We start from the raw sequence: 17361 nt of genomic DNA, 5'->3' as shown, positions 1-17361 counted from the left end.
GATCAAACATGTGACCCTGTTGGCATTCCAGGGACAATTTTAGAGTGTTTCTTTGTTGGGAATTACCCTGTCTCAGAGCCTCTTTGGACTGGCAGCATCCTGAATTAACACATCCCTGGCTTTCCCCTGGACCCTGTTGTTTATTTCTTTCATTGTCCTACCCTTTGAATACTGAGAAAGAGGAGAATTCCTTTGCATTCTGAAAGACACAAATGTGGTCTTCATTCTGAAGACTGAACATTTGATTACGGTCTGCAAATAAAAACGAAAAACACCCAGCAGTAACCTCAACGCGCCATTCCATGCCTCTGCCACAAAGATGTGATAAAACAGCTCTGCTGTTTTCCCAAGTCTTGGTCCCAGGTTGCTGAAGCTTTAGGTCAGTGTGGGTCTGACCAGTTAGCACACCTCCTTCTGGATGCCTCCTTACATTCACTCCCACATTCATCAAATAACTACTCCCAACCCTGTGTCTCCAAAGCCATTCTGTTTTGCTCATTCATTTCCTTTCCTCCCTCCAAATTACTGTGCAACGGGTGTCAGGCAGTTTCAACACAGTGAATTCCCAAACTAGCATTTCTAAAGTCCACTTTAAACTTGTATTCCTTTTACAACCCCGTCTGCCTCAGCATCCATCTCTTTCAAATCTCTCTTCTCAGTTAATGGGTCACTGTTTTTTTTAGGTTATAGAAAAATGGAAATATCTCCGTGGAAGACTTTTTAATACAGAGCTCTTAAATCTTGGACTAGAAATTGAGAATCTTTGCAAACCATGTATCAGTACACGATTCTCCAGAAAGCTGTGGATTCTCACTTGTTTCCTAATTGCTTTTATTAAGTATGTGCTCCCTGGACTCTTAAGGTCTCAGGGAAGGCTTTAGGTATTGAGGTTGAAAACTTCCTAACAGGCAGGAGAAGCCCCACTCTGGCAGTACGTCTGTGCGGGAAGGTGGGGGGCAGATAGCTTGGGAGAGGCACGGAATCGGTCCTCCTCCGCCTACGTGGTTCGCGCGCCATCTAGTGGAGCTCACAGAAGGGAAGAAAGCCCCACGAAGACACACACACACAGCTCAGGGTTGGGCTGGCTTCCCCTCTGGGTCAATTCCCCATGGCAAAACTGACCGTATTTCAACTTTACCAGTGCACAGGGGGCAAATGTGGTACACATCGTTAGGAGGTTGCTTAAAGGCATGGGATGTTTAAGAAAGAGGATAAAAGACTTTGAGAACCTATTAAGAAAGTCAAGAAGTACTGTTAGTTATTCCAGAAAGTAGCACTCTAAAATTATAAGTACTCTGGCTGAGAAAACAAATAATACTTCTCTCTGAATATGAGAAACACAAAAAGGAAGGAAGAGGAAAAAAGAGAAAGCATGGGGAGAAAATGAAAGAGGGAGACAGGATAGCATAATGCTGGGTAGATAGTTCTAAATCTGGGTTCAAATTTCAGAGCTACCACTTACCGTTCGTGCGATGTTGAGAAATTTATTTAAACTTACTAAGCTTCAATTTGTTCATCTGTAAAATGGGGGTCATCCCCCCTACCTTGTAGGGATGCTATAAGGGTTAGATAAAGGAAGATACAAAAGCACCAGGCCCAGGGATGCATGTGAAAATGCACAATAAATGGTAGTGTTATGAGTAGGGAAAAGACAAAAGTAAAAGAGAAGGAAAGAAGAAAGCTCAGTAAGGGATAGATGTGGAACACATTATGATGTAAGAAAGAAAATAACATCTAGGACTTCCAACTTAGCAGAGGCATTTATGTGATCAACTTAACAGGTGAATCTCATGAAAGGGGGAGTCTTCCCCGACCCCAGTAGATACAGAGTCTCTGTCTGAAGTTCACCTTTGTTAGTGTATTCACGAGTGTCAGAAAGGGCTTCACAGGAGAGCCTTCCCTCTTGGCACACCTTGGTCTTGAAGCTGTGGGCTGAGAACCCCACATTCAACTCCCTACGGGTCTTTAATTCAGTGCTGGGAGTTTGTGTGAAGGAAAGGTAAATGTGACCAGTCGGAGATGGGACTGATCAAGGGGGTGGCAATTAGGAACCAGTGAGGGTAACCATTAACACGACCTAGCTTGAAGGAGTCTTCCGAGAATCCTGGTTCACCACTGTCTATGGCCGTTAATCCCGATTGAATGGTGCTCTTTCAGAGACTGGGCTAAATATCTGTATACTCCGAGGCACCTTCTCTCACCACCAAGAGCTAAATCCCCCTGGCAGGTCCAGGAGGTGGATGCACAGAGCTGTCTCAGTCTCTCCTTTGGAACCTGATATGACAACTTCTAAGGATTGCCTAAAACCCTCCAGACAGCAGAAGCCTCTGGGAGCACAATACTGCACTACACCCCCCCAAGCCCCCAGACACACGATCATGTTCTCTGAGGAAGCTCTCTCTTAGCCTAGCGTCTCTAGCCAGAGCCCAGAACTAGAGATCATAATGCCCTTCTCCTGATGTAATGACCAATCACAATCTCAGGAGAACAGCAGCCATTGCTTACATTTCTAACCTTTTACCAGCTTCCTTCCATGCCAAAGAGAAAACTAGGAACAAGAACTCAGTAATATGATCCCCAATTAGCATAAAATAAAAACAACCCAGTCATGTTTTCCACGGGCTTTTCCAACCTCAAACTAAACACATGAAACAGGGAGAAAGAGATAAAAATATACACATGGAACTATAAATATATATATATACTGTCTGTGGATGTGCCGCCTAGCACCCTGAGCCAAACGAGTATCTGTCTCTAGGAAAGCCAAGCAGCCAGATGCAGAAATCTGAGAATTTTCCCTTTCCAAAGTACAATGTGAGTACAGACAGGAAGGGAAACTATCCTTCCTGGCAAGGAAGGGGTTAAGTCCTCAGCCATCCTATTCTAAAGTGATTTATGATGATGGGTAGTGTTTCAAAACTCTCCCCCACCCCAAAGAGCAGCCCTCCCCTTCCCCACCGAGAGTCCACTCTCAACGTGCTGAAGTGAGAAGGAGGTGGTGTTTTGCTGATCTGTTAAATTCTTAGTGAAGTTTCCTTGATTTCCAGCGGCTGCTGTTGTTTGAGTTTGGTTTGGATCAAAACTGAGGTTGTCCTGGCATTTCTGGGACCGAGTCCAGGCAAGAGGAAGAAGAAAAAGGAGAAGGAAAAGAGGAGGAAAAAAAAAAAAAAAAAAAAAAAGGTGGGGAGAAATAAAGGGAGGAGAGAAGCGCAGGAAAAGAAAAAAAAGTCTTTTTCAACATCACATTCCTGTGTTTTCCCTCAGCCTGGAAAACATATTAATCCCAGTGCTTTTACGCTTGGAAACAAAGGGACTAAGCCAGACTGTGGGGGAAAGGGTGATAAGAAGGATCCTGGAACTCTAAAGAGAGAGCAAGATTCAGGACTAGCTGGGACTCCACTTCCAGGGGCGCCCTGTGTTGTCGGCACAGGAGGCTGACACACACAGACACACAAGACCGAGCAGAAACTACAGACAAATGGAGAAGCAAAGACTTACAAGGACAGCTCCTTTCACCTCATCCTACTTGTCAAGAAGGTGAAAAGACAGCCAGAGGAAAGAAGAAAGCAGCTCAGCCCTCAGGTCAGGACAGGCTGTGGGTCGGTGGCGCCTTTGGGAGCTGGAGTTGCAGCACACCCCCCTTTGTACCGCTCAGCCTGCAAAGGAGAAAGAGGCTTGGGAGGAAAAGTATTTCATCTAGAAAACTGTCCTGGGACCACACTTCAGATTGCCTTTTAAATCCTCTGCATTCCATCTCCATGAGCCACCGTGTAAGTGTGTAATCTTTTCTGTCTTTGGTGTGTTTGTTTGTTTCTTTGTTGCTTATTTGAAGAAATGAAATAGGAATGTTGTCATCATTAACGTGCTCAGTGTGCCTTTTCTCTGGAGCATCAGAGAGCCCGTGGAAACGGTGCACGCAGGCTGAATGGGGGAACTGAGCTGGGTTTCCTGCTTAATGGAACTGTCTCTGTTAAGCACTAACAAATTGCAGGGGTTTAAAAGCAACAGGATCTCATCCTATTTTCCATTCACTGACCTCCTTCTTCTCTCACCATCCCTTCCCCCACCCCTTGGCCAAGATAAAGAGAAAAATGCCCAGTTCTGTTTGCAATTAAATGATTTTCTTTTCTTTCTTTCTTTTTTTTTTTTTTTCACTCCCCCTCCCCCCTCTCTGTCTTTTGACCCCGCTGCCTTTCGAAGTGGATTGCACAATGACATGGAGAATGGGACTCAGTGTTACCATGCTGCTGGCAATGTGGCTGGTGTGCGGATCAGAACCCCACCTCCATGCCATGCATAGAGGGAGCCACGGAGGGCGGAAGGTGCCCCTGGTCTCCCCCGTCCACAGAAGGCCAGCTCGGCTTCTGAGGCACACAGGGAAGGCTCAGGGACTTGAGAGAACCACTGTGGAAGAACCAAAGCTTCCGCCTCTCCAAAGAAGGAGGAGTGTGCCGGTGTTGAGGGTGGCCCCCGCAACAGCCCCGCCAGCCCGGCCGCGCGGCAGTGGAGCCCCGGCGAGACCGAAGCAGAGACCAGGAGCCCCGAGCTCCCCGCGTGACATGATCCGAGATGAGGGGTCCTCAGCCCGTTCCAGAGTGTTGCGCTTCCCCTCTGGGTCCAGCTCTCCCAACATCCTCGCCAGCTTCGCAGGGAAGAACAGGGTGTGGGTCATCTCGGCGCCGCACGCCTCGGAAGGCTACTACCGCCTGATGATGAGCCTCCTGAAGGACGATGTGTACTGCGAGCTGGCCGAGAGGCACATCCAGCAGATCGTGCTGTTCCACCAGGCCGGCGAGGAAGGAGGCAAGGTGCGCAGGATCACCAGCGAGGGCCGCGTCCTGGAGCAGCCCCTGGACCCCAACCTCGTCCCAAAGCTCATGAGCTTCTTGAAGCTGGAGAAGGGCAAGTTCGGCATGGTGCTGTTGAAGAAGACGCTGCAGGTGGAGGAGCGCTACCCGTATCCGGTCAGGCTGGAGGCCCTGTATGAGATCATCGACCAGGGCCCCATCCGCCGGATAGAGAAAATCAGGCAGAAGGGTTTTGTCCAAAAATGTAAGGCGTCTGGGGTAGAGGGCCAGGTGGTGGAGGAGGGGAACCATGGTGGAGGAGCCGGAAGGCCAGGCCTGAGCGGTGAGAAGAGAAAAGAAGACCAGAGGCGAGCACAAGTCCCGCCGACCAGAGAGACTCGGGGGAAGGTGCTCAGGAAGCCGGCCACCGCCACGGCCGCTGCTCCCCCCGCTCCTCCAACCCCAAGGGCCGCCACCACCCTGTCTCCTGCTGCAGTGCCAACAGTGACCCGGGCCACCTCTCGGGTGGTCACCGCGGCTGCAAGACCGACAACCACCACGGCCTTTCCCACCACCCAGAGGCCCTGGACCCCCAGGGCGCACCCCTCCTCGGACGCCCACCGACCCCCAGCAACTGCTGAGGTGGCCACGGCCAGGGAGCCCGGGGCCTCGGAGAATCTCTACCCCCAGCCCAGGAAGGAGCAGCACAGGGAGAGGCTGCAGGCCACCAGGAGGCCCAGCAAGGCCACCAGCTTGGAGAGCTTCACGGCTGCCCCTCCCACCACCGCCTCGGAGCACAGCACGCGGGCAGGCGCAGGCCGTCTCCGGGACAACCGCACCGACCGGCGGGAGCACGGCCACCGGGACCCAAACGTGGTGCCAGGTCCTCACAAGCCAGCGAAGGGGAAACCTCCCAAAAAGAAAGTCCAGGACAAAATCCTTAGCAATGAGTATGAGAGTAAATACGACCTCAGCAGGCCAACTGCCTCTCAGCTGGAGGACGAGTTGCAGGTGGGGAATATTCCCCCCCAGAAAGCAAAGGAATCCAAAAAGCACGAAAAGCTGGAGAAACCTGAGAAGGAGAAGAAAAAAAAGGTGAAAAACGAGAAAACAGACAAGTTACTCAAGAGTGAAAAGCAAGTGAAGAAGGATAAGGCTGAGAAAAAGAGCCGGCAGGAGAAAGAGAAGAGCAAGAAGAAAAAAGCAGGGAAAACAGAGCAGGATGGCTACCTGAAACCCACCACAAAACACTTCGCTCAGAGTCCCAGGAAGTCCGTGACCGATCTGCTGGGGTCCTTTGAAGGCAAGCGACGACTTCTTGTAAGTAATCTCCCCAGCAGTGTTCTGTGGGCCGAAGCAGGGCACGTTAATGTTTGCTTTGTTATTTTTCCAAAATCATGTTGCTAGACGGCGGGCTGTGGCTGAACCCAGGCGGTGTGGAGAAGATCAGGAGGTGTGCCAAGAGAGGGTGGCCAGGCCGGTGCTCTGTGAACCTCTGTCCACACAGATTCCTGGCCCTAACGTCCAGACTCAATGGCCAGAGGACCTCAGACCTTGTGCCTGGGGAGGCACCTATGCTCAGCTTCTTCCAAACCTGTCAGTGCCCACCTCCCACACTTAGCTCTCTCTCAAGGGATAGTTCTGGGTATAGTTCCTAAAATGGCATGCTTTGACTCTGGTGACAACTTAGGAAAAGGACTTATCTCTTCATGAGCTTAGGAACTAGACACATGTGTGTGGGGAATTGGTAAAGTTTTTCCTTTTCCCCCTAATTAGGTCTGTATCAACACATGGAAGCCTCAAAAAGGAAAGTAAGGCAGCCTGGGTGGGGAGTGAGTGTGACTGGGAGTGGGGGAGGGTCCTTGTTGGTGTGACCCTCACAAATACTTTAAAACCAGCTGAAGTCTTCTTCCCTTAAAGATTGCCTCCCTCGTCACTGCCCAGCTTCCAGTAAGAGGCCAAAAAGGTAGAGTGTGAGGAACTGGGTTGATTGTTCCAATTTCCAATACCCTAGGGATAGATGTCAGTTTCTCCTGAGCCCCTGTCCAATGAATGTGTGTGTGTGTGTGTGTGTGTGTGTGTGTGTGTGTGTGTAAGGAGACAAGCAGCTCTTTCTCCTACTTTGTGGGTGTTTCTGAAGCCACTGATGTTGAGCAAGCTGTAGGTCCATCTCAGGAGCTCTCTCTTTTGGCCATTACTTGCCTCCATCCAAAGAATGATAAAAGAATCTAGTCAAATCCAAGGAAGCCTTTGGACAGAAATGAATCCCATCCTAAATGTAAGGGCAGTTGTCATCAGCCATGTGAGAATGGCTCCTTCCCCTCTCCATGTCTCCTTGCCCCTTCTTTCGGGGCCCTTCCAAGATTTCTACCCTTTCTTAATACTGTCATTTTACTCCAGGCTGTCAAGGAGGAGAAGGTACCATACAATCACTTCAGAGAAAAGGATCAGAAATTAATGTTGGGCAATGTGGGTCAGGGATGAGTTTTTTCAGATACATGGGTGGAAAGGAGACCTCTCATGCCACTGAGGACAGCATCTGTCCTACCGAAGGCACAAGGTGACTCTGCACCTTGCATTATCCCCACCAGAGGAGACAGGCACTCTTCTCTCAAGGCATCTCTCAAAGGGGCTTTTAGTTTTTCCAGACTAATGATGGATTAATTGGTCATTAATGGATTAAGAATCTGAGCAGCGGGACTCTGGTGTCCATTCATCTTTAGTGGTTTCAAAAAAGTTGAAATATGCATTTGAGCAGAGTCCCTGGTGGTGTTTATCATGGGCGAGACATGTCCCAAAATTGTCTTAGCTGTTCCACAGTAGTGTACCTATGTATTAGAACAAAACGTAAGTTTTCATTGATTGTACAGGTTTGTGTGGTGTGTGTATGTGTGTTGTTATGTGGTTTTTTTTTTTTTTTGGTATATTTTACTCATTTTTAACTGAGCTTTAAGGTATATAAATTAGTTAGTAGAGGATATGCTGTCTGCTAGAGTACTTTAACAGCTACTTGGTTATTTTCAGAGGACATAAATTTAAGTGAGAATATTTTAGTCAGATCCAAAAGAATCGCTATTTCAGAGAAGAGTTTACCTGGTACTTAAATGTTTATTAGAGAACCCAAGGGAGTCAACTGCTGTCTTTGGGGTGTGGGCAAGCATTGGTCGTGTGCTCCTCCTGAGTACACAGCACTTAGTCCAGCCTGTGAAAGCACATCACCCAACCCTGGCCATTTAGCCAACAGGGCAGGCGAAGTGTTCCTCGTGGGCAGGGTTCAAGCAGGGGAGAAATAATCCTGGGTAAAATGTCAGGATTGTAATTGTGCACCCGGCTGGCAAATACTGCCATTGCCCCTGGTTTCTGAGTCAAAAGAAAGAGGTTTTCATACTCTATCCCTGATATTAGTCATGCCTTTCATTTCTCCCCCTTTCTCTCTACTCCCTTAGTCAGGGATTTGAAAGTCCAGCTGGCTATTTTCTGCTTTAAACAGTATCCCTGATCATAAATTTCTAGCAAATGAAAATCAAGCGACAGTTTCTGCTGATGTCATGTGAGGCAAAACAGAAACCAGCTGGGATTGCTCAGGGCAGTGTTGCTCTTTGGGGCTGGTGAACGAACCAGGTTTGTTATTAGAAAGAAAGTAGCAAGAGGAGGCAGTTCAATCTTGCCATCCCACATGTGCCCAGCTGATGATCCTATCAGAAATGTGTGTTCTGAAGAGCTAATATCTAAAATAGGAATGGGCGAGAAAAGACAAGATGAAATAAACGTGACAAAATAGCAAAAGATGGAGAGAAAAGAAATTCCATTTCACCAGGCAGAGAGGAGACTTGTGTTTCTGGGCGAAAGGGCTTGTTGGTGCCATTTGTCTTTTTCTACTCATTTTTCCCATTCGACACGCCGATGTTACTCGGGAGGTTCAGTGATTCAATTAATATTCACTAAGGCTCAGCACGCTCTGAGTTGTTAAAGACGGCTGACAACATGTACCTCCAACTGGCCTCAACCTAACCCAGTGTGCTCGGACTGAAATAAGGTGTCACTCCCAGAAATCACGCAGGACTTTGAGCTCATCTTTCCAGTTTTTCCGTAACCTGGTGCCCAAGTACAATTTATCATAAAGCCCTAGTGCTTTTACACTTATTTATATCATTCTTTAGATGTGAAAACATCATGTAATCACTCCTTATCCAATTTTTTAGAGAAACAGTGGCTGCAGTGGTATGAGTGAACATCATAGTAGGGACCTTCAAAGGAGCTGCAAGTAAAAACAGGTTTCCTACTCTGAGGCCAGAGGGCAGTGCTTCCAAGCCCCTGCCTGTCAGCCTGTGAACAGAAAAGGGCACATCCTTTGGCAACGTAAGGTGCTTCACCAAAACCGTGTGGTTTAATTTTCACAACAACCCCATGAGAAAGGACTGATTAACTCTACCATACAGCCAAGAAAAGCTCAGAGAGGTTGAGAAGTTTCCCAAGGTGTGCAGCTAATATGTGGCAGAGTCAGAGTTAGAACTCGGGTCTGTTTGATTTTTCTTAAGTTTATTTATTTATTTTGAGAGAGAGACAAAAAGCATGAGTCAGGGAGGGGCAGAGAGAGAGAGGGAGAAAAAAAAATCAAGCAGGCTCCGCACTGTCAGCACAGAGCTGGTTGCGGGGCTCAAACCCACCAACTGTGAGATCTTGACCCGAGCCAAAGTTGGATGCTTGACTGACTGAGCCACCCAGGCACCCGGGCCTGTTTGATTTTAAAGCTCACATTCCAGCCTCTCCCTCTATTCTGCCTTCCTATGGGTGTGAGCTTCTAGTGGACATAAGCAGTAAAGTGAGGGGGAAACTAAGGATTCATCCTGTTAATCAATACAGATGTTTTAAAATTCACTTTCAACCTTAAATTACTCAGGGAAACGGCCAGGTATATCAATTGTCAACATTTTTTTTTTTTGCTAAGCAACAATGTAGAGTTTCCGCCTTTAATACCCAGGCAATTCTCTGCACCTCAGCTCTCTGGCTTTCCTGGCCCTCAGTCAGTGGAGAACAATAGACTGAATCCCTGTTAACCTAATCCCTCAGACCGGTTGGTGTCAGTTTGGGATTGACAACGTAAGAACACAGTTAAGCCTTTTATCACGAAAACATTGGAACTATGTGGAGCCAAGCTCTAAAGCCACCACTTTGTGCCCCGAGATGTCCCTACTTGTCAATTAGCAAGAGGCCTCATATTGTGGGACTGCATAGACTCGAGATCAAGTTTAAGTACTCTTTGGAGACTGAATCTCTTCTAATGCAACTGGGTTCACACTTTTAGCCTTACCTCAGAAATCTGGGTATTGGGACAACAAGCCACTTATTTGGTTTAATTTTAGAAAGGGATACAAAGCTCTGCTTTACTGAGACGACTAGCTTGAATGTCATTTTTCAGAATCCTGTAAAAATCTCGTGTTTTGATCCTAACGCAGCACTTAGAAGAAGCTGAGACTTAAAATATCTTCCCTCTGGCATCCTCCCATTCCTGTTTGCTCCCTTTACTTATGCAAACTGGCTTCATGACATTCTGAGGCTCCTTGTGCCAACACACCAGTTGGAACAGAAATGTAAAAAAGAACACAACACAATTCTCTATTCATGACACATGCCCTGATTTATCACCACCAAACTGGAAAGAGGGCAAGTGTCAGACAATAATGTTTACCAAAAAGTTCTAGGATGCTCTTTTTAGGAAGAGGGGACTGGACACAGTTACCATTTTAAATACCGTTGGAAATACTGCCGAACTGAACAGTGAATGGGCTGGAGGTGTCAGTATACAGAGAAAGAATCACCGAAATATGTTCACATGATCAGCCTCCTCTGATGCAAACTCGAGGAGCAGATTAAATGGGGGGGTGGGGAGGAGTGTCTTTATCAGCTGGTTTGCAGGCTGCATCTAGACATTCCTCAGCACGGGACCACTTCCTCTCCTCTGGCTGGAGTGATCTGTGGGACCCGAGAAATGTGGGCCTGCATCTGAAGGGCAATTAAAAGAAGAAAGTGGCCATTGTGGGCCAGTAAAGGCATTAAGAAGGATCTTGCATTTGAAGACTACGTGAGATGTGGATAAGGGGGAGGGGAGGGGAGAGCTTTCTGGGAGGAAAGAGTGATAGGGGCCAAGGCAGAGGAAGGAATGAGAGTGAACTCTTCAGAGGCAACATACACGTATGGTGTTTGTGTGCACACAGCCTGTAGATAGATGATAGATAGATAGATAGATAGATAGATAGATAGATAGATATAATTTTTTTCTTGATTTTCACTACTTGATGAGTGGCAGAGTTGTTCTGTTATAAAGATGCAAAAGCTAAGGTTCATAAGGTTTAAGTGGTCTTTTTGAGGCTGCAAGGTAGCCAATGGTTGAACTAGGAGAAAATTCAGGCCCTCCCCTTTGGCTGCAGACACCCTTTCTCTGTGCCACTCTGCCCAGATTCCTTTCATTTCACCATTGAGAGCAGTCTGGCTGAAGAGTGAAGAGGTCACGTAAGGGAGGAATAGGAGGAAAGGTTAGCAAGAGAGAGCCTGGGGCCAGGTTGCCGAAGGAGGGAGGAAATGAGTCATGCAAAATAAATGTCACCTCACTGGTGGGTTAAGGCATCCCTGGGCATAGGTCCTGAGATGCAAATAAACATCAGGGCTCTTTATTTACTTCTGTTGGATTCCCACTGGGTATCCAATGGCCTCAGGGTATGGTGTTCAGAGGTACCCAGAAAAACTGCCAGGCAGGGGAGGATGAGGTTCTGTACGAAATTCTATATTGTCTGCAAACCCCAGTTATGACAAGAAGGACAAAGGGACAAGAAGTAGTTTTGAGGAATCTGGAAATCCTGTCATGTTATGTCATGTCATATCACAGACTGTAATGGCTCATGGCAAAATATGTCAAGAATGAAATGTATGGATTTGAAGTTACAGTGGCAGGTAACTATCAGTCATCTAGCACATGGGCACTCCTCTAAATATATTCTAAATATAGAAAAAGGAATCCAAGATCATTACCAGTAGAACTTACCCTTGTTTTTGACGGTTTTGTGTTTTCACGTAAACATTCATTTATTTTAAAATAGTGTGTTTGTAGGGGCGCCTGGGTGGCGCAGTCGGTTAAGCGTCCGACTTCAGCCAGGTCACGATCTCGCGGTCCGTGAGTTCGAGCCCCGCGTCAGGCTCTGGGCTGATGGCTCAGAGCCTGGAGCCTGTTTCCGATTCTGTGTCTCCCTCTCTCTCTGCCTCTCCCCCGTTCATGCTCTGTCTCTCTCTGTCCCCCAAAAAATAAATAAAAAACTTTAAAAAAAATAAATAAAAAAAAATAATAAATAAATAAATAAATAAAATAGTGTGTTTGTGAGCAAAGAATGGCCAGAAAGAAAAACCTAAAACATACCAACTGAAAATAAAACTCCAAGATTTGGGCCACCACCAAAGCTGAAGAAATGCTTTCAAATATCATAAAGCTAATTAAAAACTAACAAACAAAGCAAAAATATCATCACCGTGTATTTTTTATAGCCACTTTAAATCTTTTTTAAAGCTGAGTATGAATCAAGGAATACATTTGGGGAAATACTGTTTTTCCTCTTGGGAAATTACATTTCTAAAATAAGCATTTTCTACCCAACCCTGTCCGTCTGAACAGGCATATAAACATGAAATAAAAAATAAACAAAATCATGACTACTTAAAGTAAATAACAACCTGAGGGGAAAAAAAATTTCATCCCAGAAAAATCTTTGTTAATGTTCCACTCAAAAGTGTTATTGAACACATTTTGATATCCACGAGTGATAGAATTTGGCAGGCACAGGGAATCTTTAAAAGGGAAAGCCTACAGGCAACAATTAACACATCTGTGACAGAGAAAGATAAATACCAATATCAAGCTGGGAGCAGATTTAGTAACCATTTTGATAAAGTGTGAGGAAGAGGTTTAGCAACATGGTGACTTCCTTTCTGAAAAATGCCAAGCTAATAGTCACAAACTTCAGAAATATTTTGTAAGTTTAGATGGGCAAGTAGCAAAGTGGCTGATAAAGGCATAAGAGACTCTTAAAAACTGAGAACAAACTGAGGGCTGATGGAGGGTGGGAGGGAGGAGAGGGTGGGTGATGGGTATTGAGGAGGGCACCTTTTGGGATGAGCACTGGGTGTTGTATGGAAACCAATTTGACAATAAATTTCATATATTGAAAAAATAAAAGAAAAAGAAAGGGAAGGGAATACCAAAAAAAAAGAAAAAAGAAAGAGAAAAAGAAAAGTGGCTGATAAATTTGAATGTGGTCAAGTTCGAGAAATGTGCATAGAGGCTGGTCTCTAAGCTAAGTGACGAGTTAGCAAAAGATCAATAGACAGCCTTCACTGCAGACACTAGCCTAGTGAGGTAGTGAGGTCAAAGAGCTCGACAAAGACCTGGTCATCCTCAGAATGAAATTTCACATCAGTGGGCAGGGTGAACACCACCATGCCCACTCACTTGTGGAGTGAGGTATACAGTTCTGGTTTCTGCTCATGAAAAATGTGGTAGAATTGGAGAAGGCTCAGGAAAAGGCTCCAAAAATAATCAAGGAAGCAGAAAAGCTTTTATATCCACTTAGATAGGAGCATTGAGACATTCTTAGAGCATCAACAGGAGCCCTAAAAATAAGGATATCCTCTTTTTCTACAAAATTACAAAATATGTTGTCCCAGATGGCTCCACTGACTACAGCATCTCTTTCTTTTGCTCTATTTTTCCTCTTTTTTCCCCAGAACTCAGGGGTTCAAAGTGAGCTTGAAAGACACAAGGAGTTAGGTGAAAAATACCAGGTCTGAATTAGAAAGAAGGCTGAAATGAAACAGTAAAAATCCATCCTGTTGGGGGATTCGAATGTCAAAGAAGTCTGCCACAAGCTCTGTATAGGCCCAGTGTGACAAAACGTAGGCGAAAAGGCCATCCTAAAAACTTTCTGCAAGTTGCCTACTACAGATACTGAATCATTGAATGTTCCGTAGTGCCCCAGGCCTGGTTATGAAGCTCTCTCAACCCTATGGGACATGACACAAAAGCGTAAAAACCACTGAACTTACAAATGTGTGAGCTGCCAATTAGGATTATGAAGACCAAAAGGAAGGAAAGGAGATAGCATTTATTGAACAATCATGACATGTCAAGCATTCATGTAATGCTCGTAACAGCCTTGCAAAACAAGTATTCCTGTGCAGAGTTCACAGATGAGAAAACTAAGGCACATGGAGACTGGTGATAAAGATAACTGGTGGGAATAGAAAACTCTAAGGTGTCTGGAACCATTGAAATAAAGAGGGCCTTTCCGAATGGCCTGTTTTGGCCCTAACTATGCTAAGTGTCCAGGGGAGAGCTTTAGTTGACTTGAGTGCCAGTCACTGCCAGCCCTCTATTCCAAATGTTCCCTTTGGATTTTGCCTCTGTGTACAACCATCACTGTGAATTAATATTTGCTTGCCTCCGCCTGCCTTTAGCTGATCACCGCTCCTAAGGTTGAGAACAACATGTATGTGCAACAGCGAGATGAGTATCTGGAAAGCTTCTGCAAGATGGCCACCAGGAAAATCTCCGTGATCACCATCTTTGGCCCTGTCAACAACAGCACCATGAAAATCGACCACTTCCAGCTAGGTTCTCTTAAACATTTTAATTACATTATTGTTTTTCTCATACGTAAGGTGGGACAAACTTTATGGGAGAGGTCAGTGGGAAATTAAGAGGAAAATTCAGATATTCAGAGGGCTCTTTCCTTGTCGTAACAAAGGTCAGCTTACCTACCTACTTATGTTAACTGTTCCACATGGTTCTGGTGTAGGTTTTTGGCACTTTAAAATGAAAAAAAAAATATGCAAGAATTCTATGGTTTGCAGATCAATAAGGTAGAGAAAAATGTGAGAGGTAATACAGTGGTGGGGCAGCCAGAAAAGTATGTAGACAGTTTCTTCTGGATCTGGAGTCTTCTTGCCTGTGACTAATACCATCTGATCTTCCTGCTGCCTTCATGCTGCAGGTGACTCACTCACAGATGGGGACCTGCCAGGCCCTTGGAAGCACTTGACTCTGGCAAGACTGGGGAGGGCTGAGAGACGCTGTTCAGCTAAATGAAAAGTCACTGAAAGTGTGGACTGAACTGCACCCAAGTCCTTTTGGAGAGCAGAAGAATTTGGCTGAATGTAGAGTTTTCACAATTTTTCATATTAATGGCGCATGTGAGGCTCAGGAGGTGCACAGCTCAGTGCTGGGCAGCTGTCTCACTTCTTGCAATTCTCATGGGAATGTCGCAAGACTTACTGTGAGTAGTTCAGCCACAAAGTCAGAAGCCCCAGATCTGACCCACCCAGTTTCTTTTATAATTATTACATCTCTGGGGCTTTATCTTTAAAAAAAAAACTTTTACCCTTCATGTATTCTCGACTTCTCAAAGTTTTTATTTTAACTATAATGAAAGTCCTTCGTATTTTACCATGTGCATATCCTGCCTATTTTTCATAAAATATATTTCCTCTGAAAGAGTATAAAACATATTTTCCCCATTAGTTAACAGTTAGCTTCAATATATATAACACATTAGCTCACAGATTTTTCTGTCATGTGATCTTGATGTAACAGAACACATAGTAGTCATAATTATGTCATGAGAATGTCATTTGGTTTGAATATTGTCTGGCTTCTAAATCATATTTTTTAAATTGTGGTTAAAACACAACAGAAGACTGAACTTCTTAACTAATTTCTAAGTGCACGGTATAGTGTTTTTAACTAGAGGCACAATATTGTATAGCAGGTCTCTAGAATTTATTCAGATATGGAATTTCAGTATGCCTTCTCTCTTTTTATTAACTCACCTTCCACTGAGATAGCTCCAAAGGAAAATAAATTCCATCCTTTCCAATGTCCCATCATAAATCATTGTGGATTGGTGATTAGTTTATGGACATTAATCCCTGTGCGGTGTGTGTTTGGGAGAGAAAACAACAACAAGATCCTTTACCAAAACAACAATACTCATACATACAAACAGAAGATACGACAGAAGGTCTAGAGTCAAACAGACCAGTTCAAACCAACAGTCCCAACTTATTTGTTGTGTGACTTTGGGCAAGCTACTTCCTAAGCCTCGGCCTTGAAAATAATTATATCTCTTTCTCAGGCTATGGTGAGGATTTAGTAAGATAATGTGTATAAATATGTGCCATATAATAAGTACTATGGTGTGGTCATCATTACCGCCATTTTTTCTGGCAGGCATCTGGAGATCAACGAACTGTCACAGGGACTAGAGCACCTATAATGAAAAGGGACTTGTAATTGCTTTCTGCTAATTACAGAATGTTAACAGTGAACCCTCATGACTGCCCTTTGAGGTCACAAGGTGCATTACTGCTCCTGGTAATAAAACCAAAGCCCAAAAGACTAATACTACAAAGCCGCCTATTTAGTGTTTAACTGAGATTCAACCATTAGCTTCCTGGATTTTTAAATAGTAGCAAGAGCCAGTAAGCTTAATCACAGCCCAGATGTCTAGAAAGGAAGTAGGTATTCAATCTAGTGCAGAAGCTGGTGCTGGCTGGTGATAAAAGGCCTCCTCCACCAGGTGTTTCCAGTGTCAAATGTATTGCCCACCAACCCTTACACAAAGAAACCTCATTCCTTATTTCAGAGAAGTTTGGAAAAATCATTATATGTTCTACTTCAGTCTCTATGTGGTCCCAACTGTTATAAGCATCTGGTGTTGCCTTGGCAAATTTTTAGCATTAATCCTGCTGTTTTTTAGACATCTGGATTAAATATGAGCTGTAGAGCCACTGAGGGTTTTTTTTTCCCTGCCCTATTGGAAATCAGGTATTGTGCATTGGTATTTGCCTCTCACTGAATGGCAGTTTGGACTTGATCTGGAGGGGTGGGGGGGGCTTTTATTTTGTTCCTCATTTAATTCCTGGAAGGCCTTTCTCTCCTCGTGTTATGTCCCAGCTTACCCTTATGGGAAAGGCCGTAGAACTTTCAGCCAAGACTGGGAGCCAGCCATGGGAAAACAGGAATTGGCATGCATCATGGGCTCAGTGAACCAAACTCTAGCCTTGACCAATTTTCAGCTGGAAATCTATCAGATGGCCTTACTTTCCTTAAAAATAAATCAAGTAGTCTCTCCTCTTCCAGACTTTTACTGGGCCTCAAAAACAGAGACCCACATCCAACTACACTGTGGGCTGTACTCACCAGCTGGTCCATCTTGCTAAGTGTATTTGAACTATAAATGATGGACCCACAAATTCCAGGAAATTTACCTTAAGATTTCAGTCGTTAGCCTAATGAAAGTCACTCATGCCTGAGCAAATTGCAATGCAGGATAAGCCCATCTGGTTTTCTCATCCAAGATAATATTATACATGAGAGTTTAGAAAGACATGGTACATTAAAGCATTCCCAATTGTTAGTGGTATTTAAAATATCAATTGGGGGGGCGCCTGGGTGGCGCAGTCGGTTAAGCATCCGACTTCAGCCAGGTCACGATCTCGCGGTCCGTGAGTTCGAGCCCCGCGTCGGGCTCTG

General features: G+C 45.1%; 1 protein-coding gene across 1 annotated transcript in view; it reads left to right on the top strand.

The window, feature by feature from the left end:
* The first annotated feature begins 971 nt into the window (after window positions 1-971).
* Window positions 972-17361, top strand: part of CCDC80 (coiled-coil domain containing 80) — a 38559-nt gene continuing 22169 nt past the window's right edge. Inside the window, exons 1-3 of the mRNA XM_045502047.1 lie at window positions 972-3770; window positions 4201-6107; window positions 14286-14442. Of these exons, the coding sequence (XP_045358003.1) occupies window positions 4212-6107; window positions 14286-14442 (2053 nt within the window). The 5' untranslated portion in view covers window positions 972-3770; window positions 4201-4211. The remainder of the gene's footprint in view (window positions 3771-4200; window positions 6108-14285; window positions 14443-17361) is intronic.

This window comes from Leopardus geoffroyi, chromosome C2 (assembly GCF_018350155.1).
Source record: "Leopardus geoffroyi isolate Oge1 chromosome C2, O.geoffroyi_Oge1_pat1.0, whole genome shotgun sequence".
Lineage (NCBI taxonomy): Eukaryota > Metazoa > Chordata > Mammalia > Carnivora > Felidae > Leopardus > Leopardus geoffroyi.
This window is presented reverse-complemented; position numbering and strand designations above follow the sequence as displayed.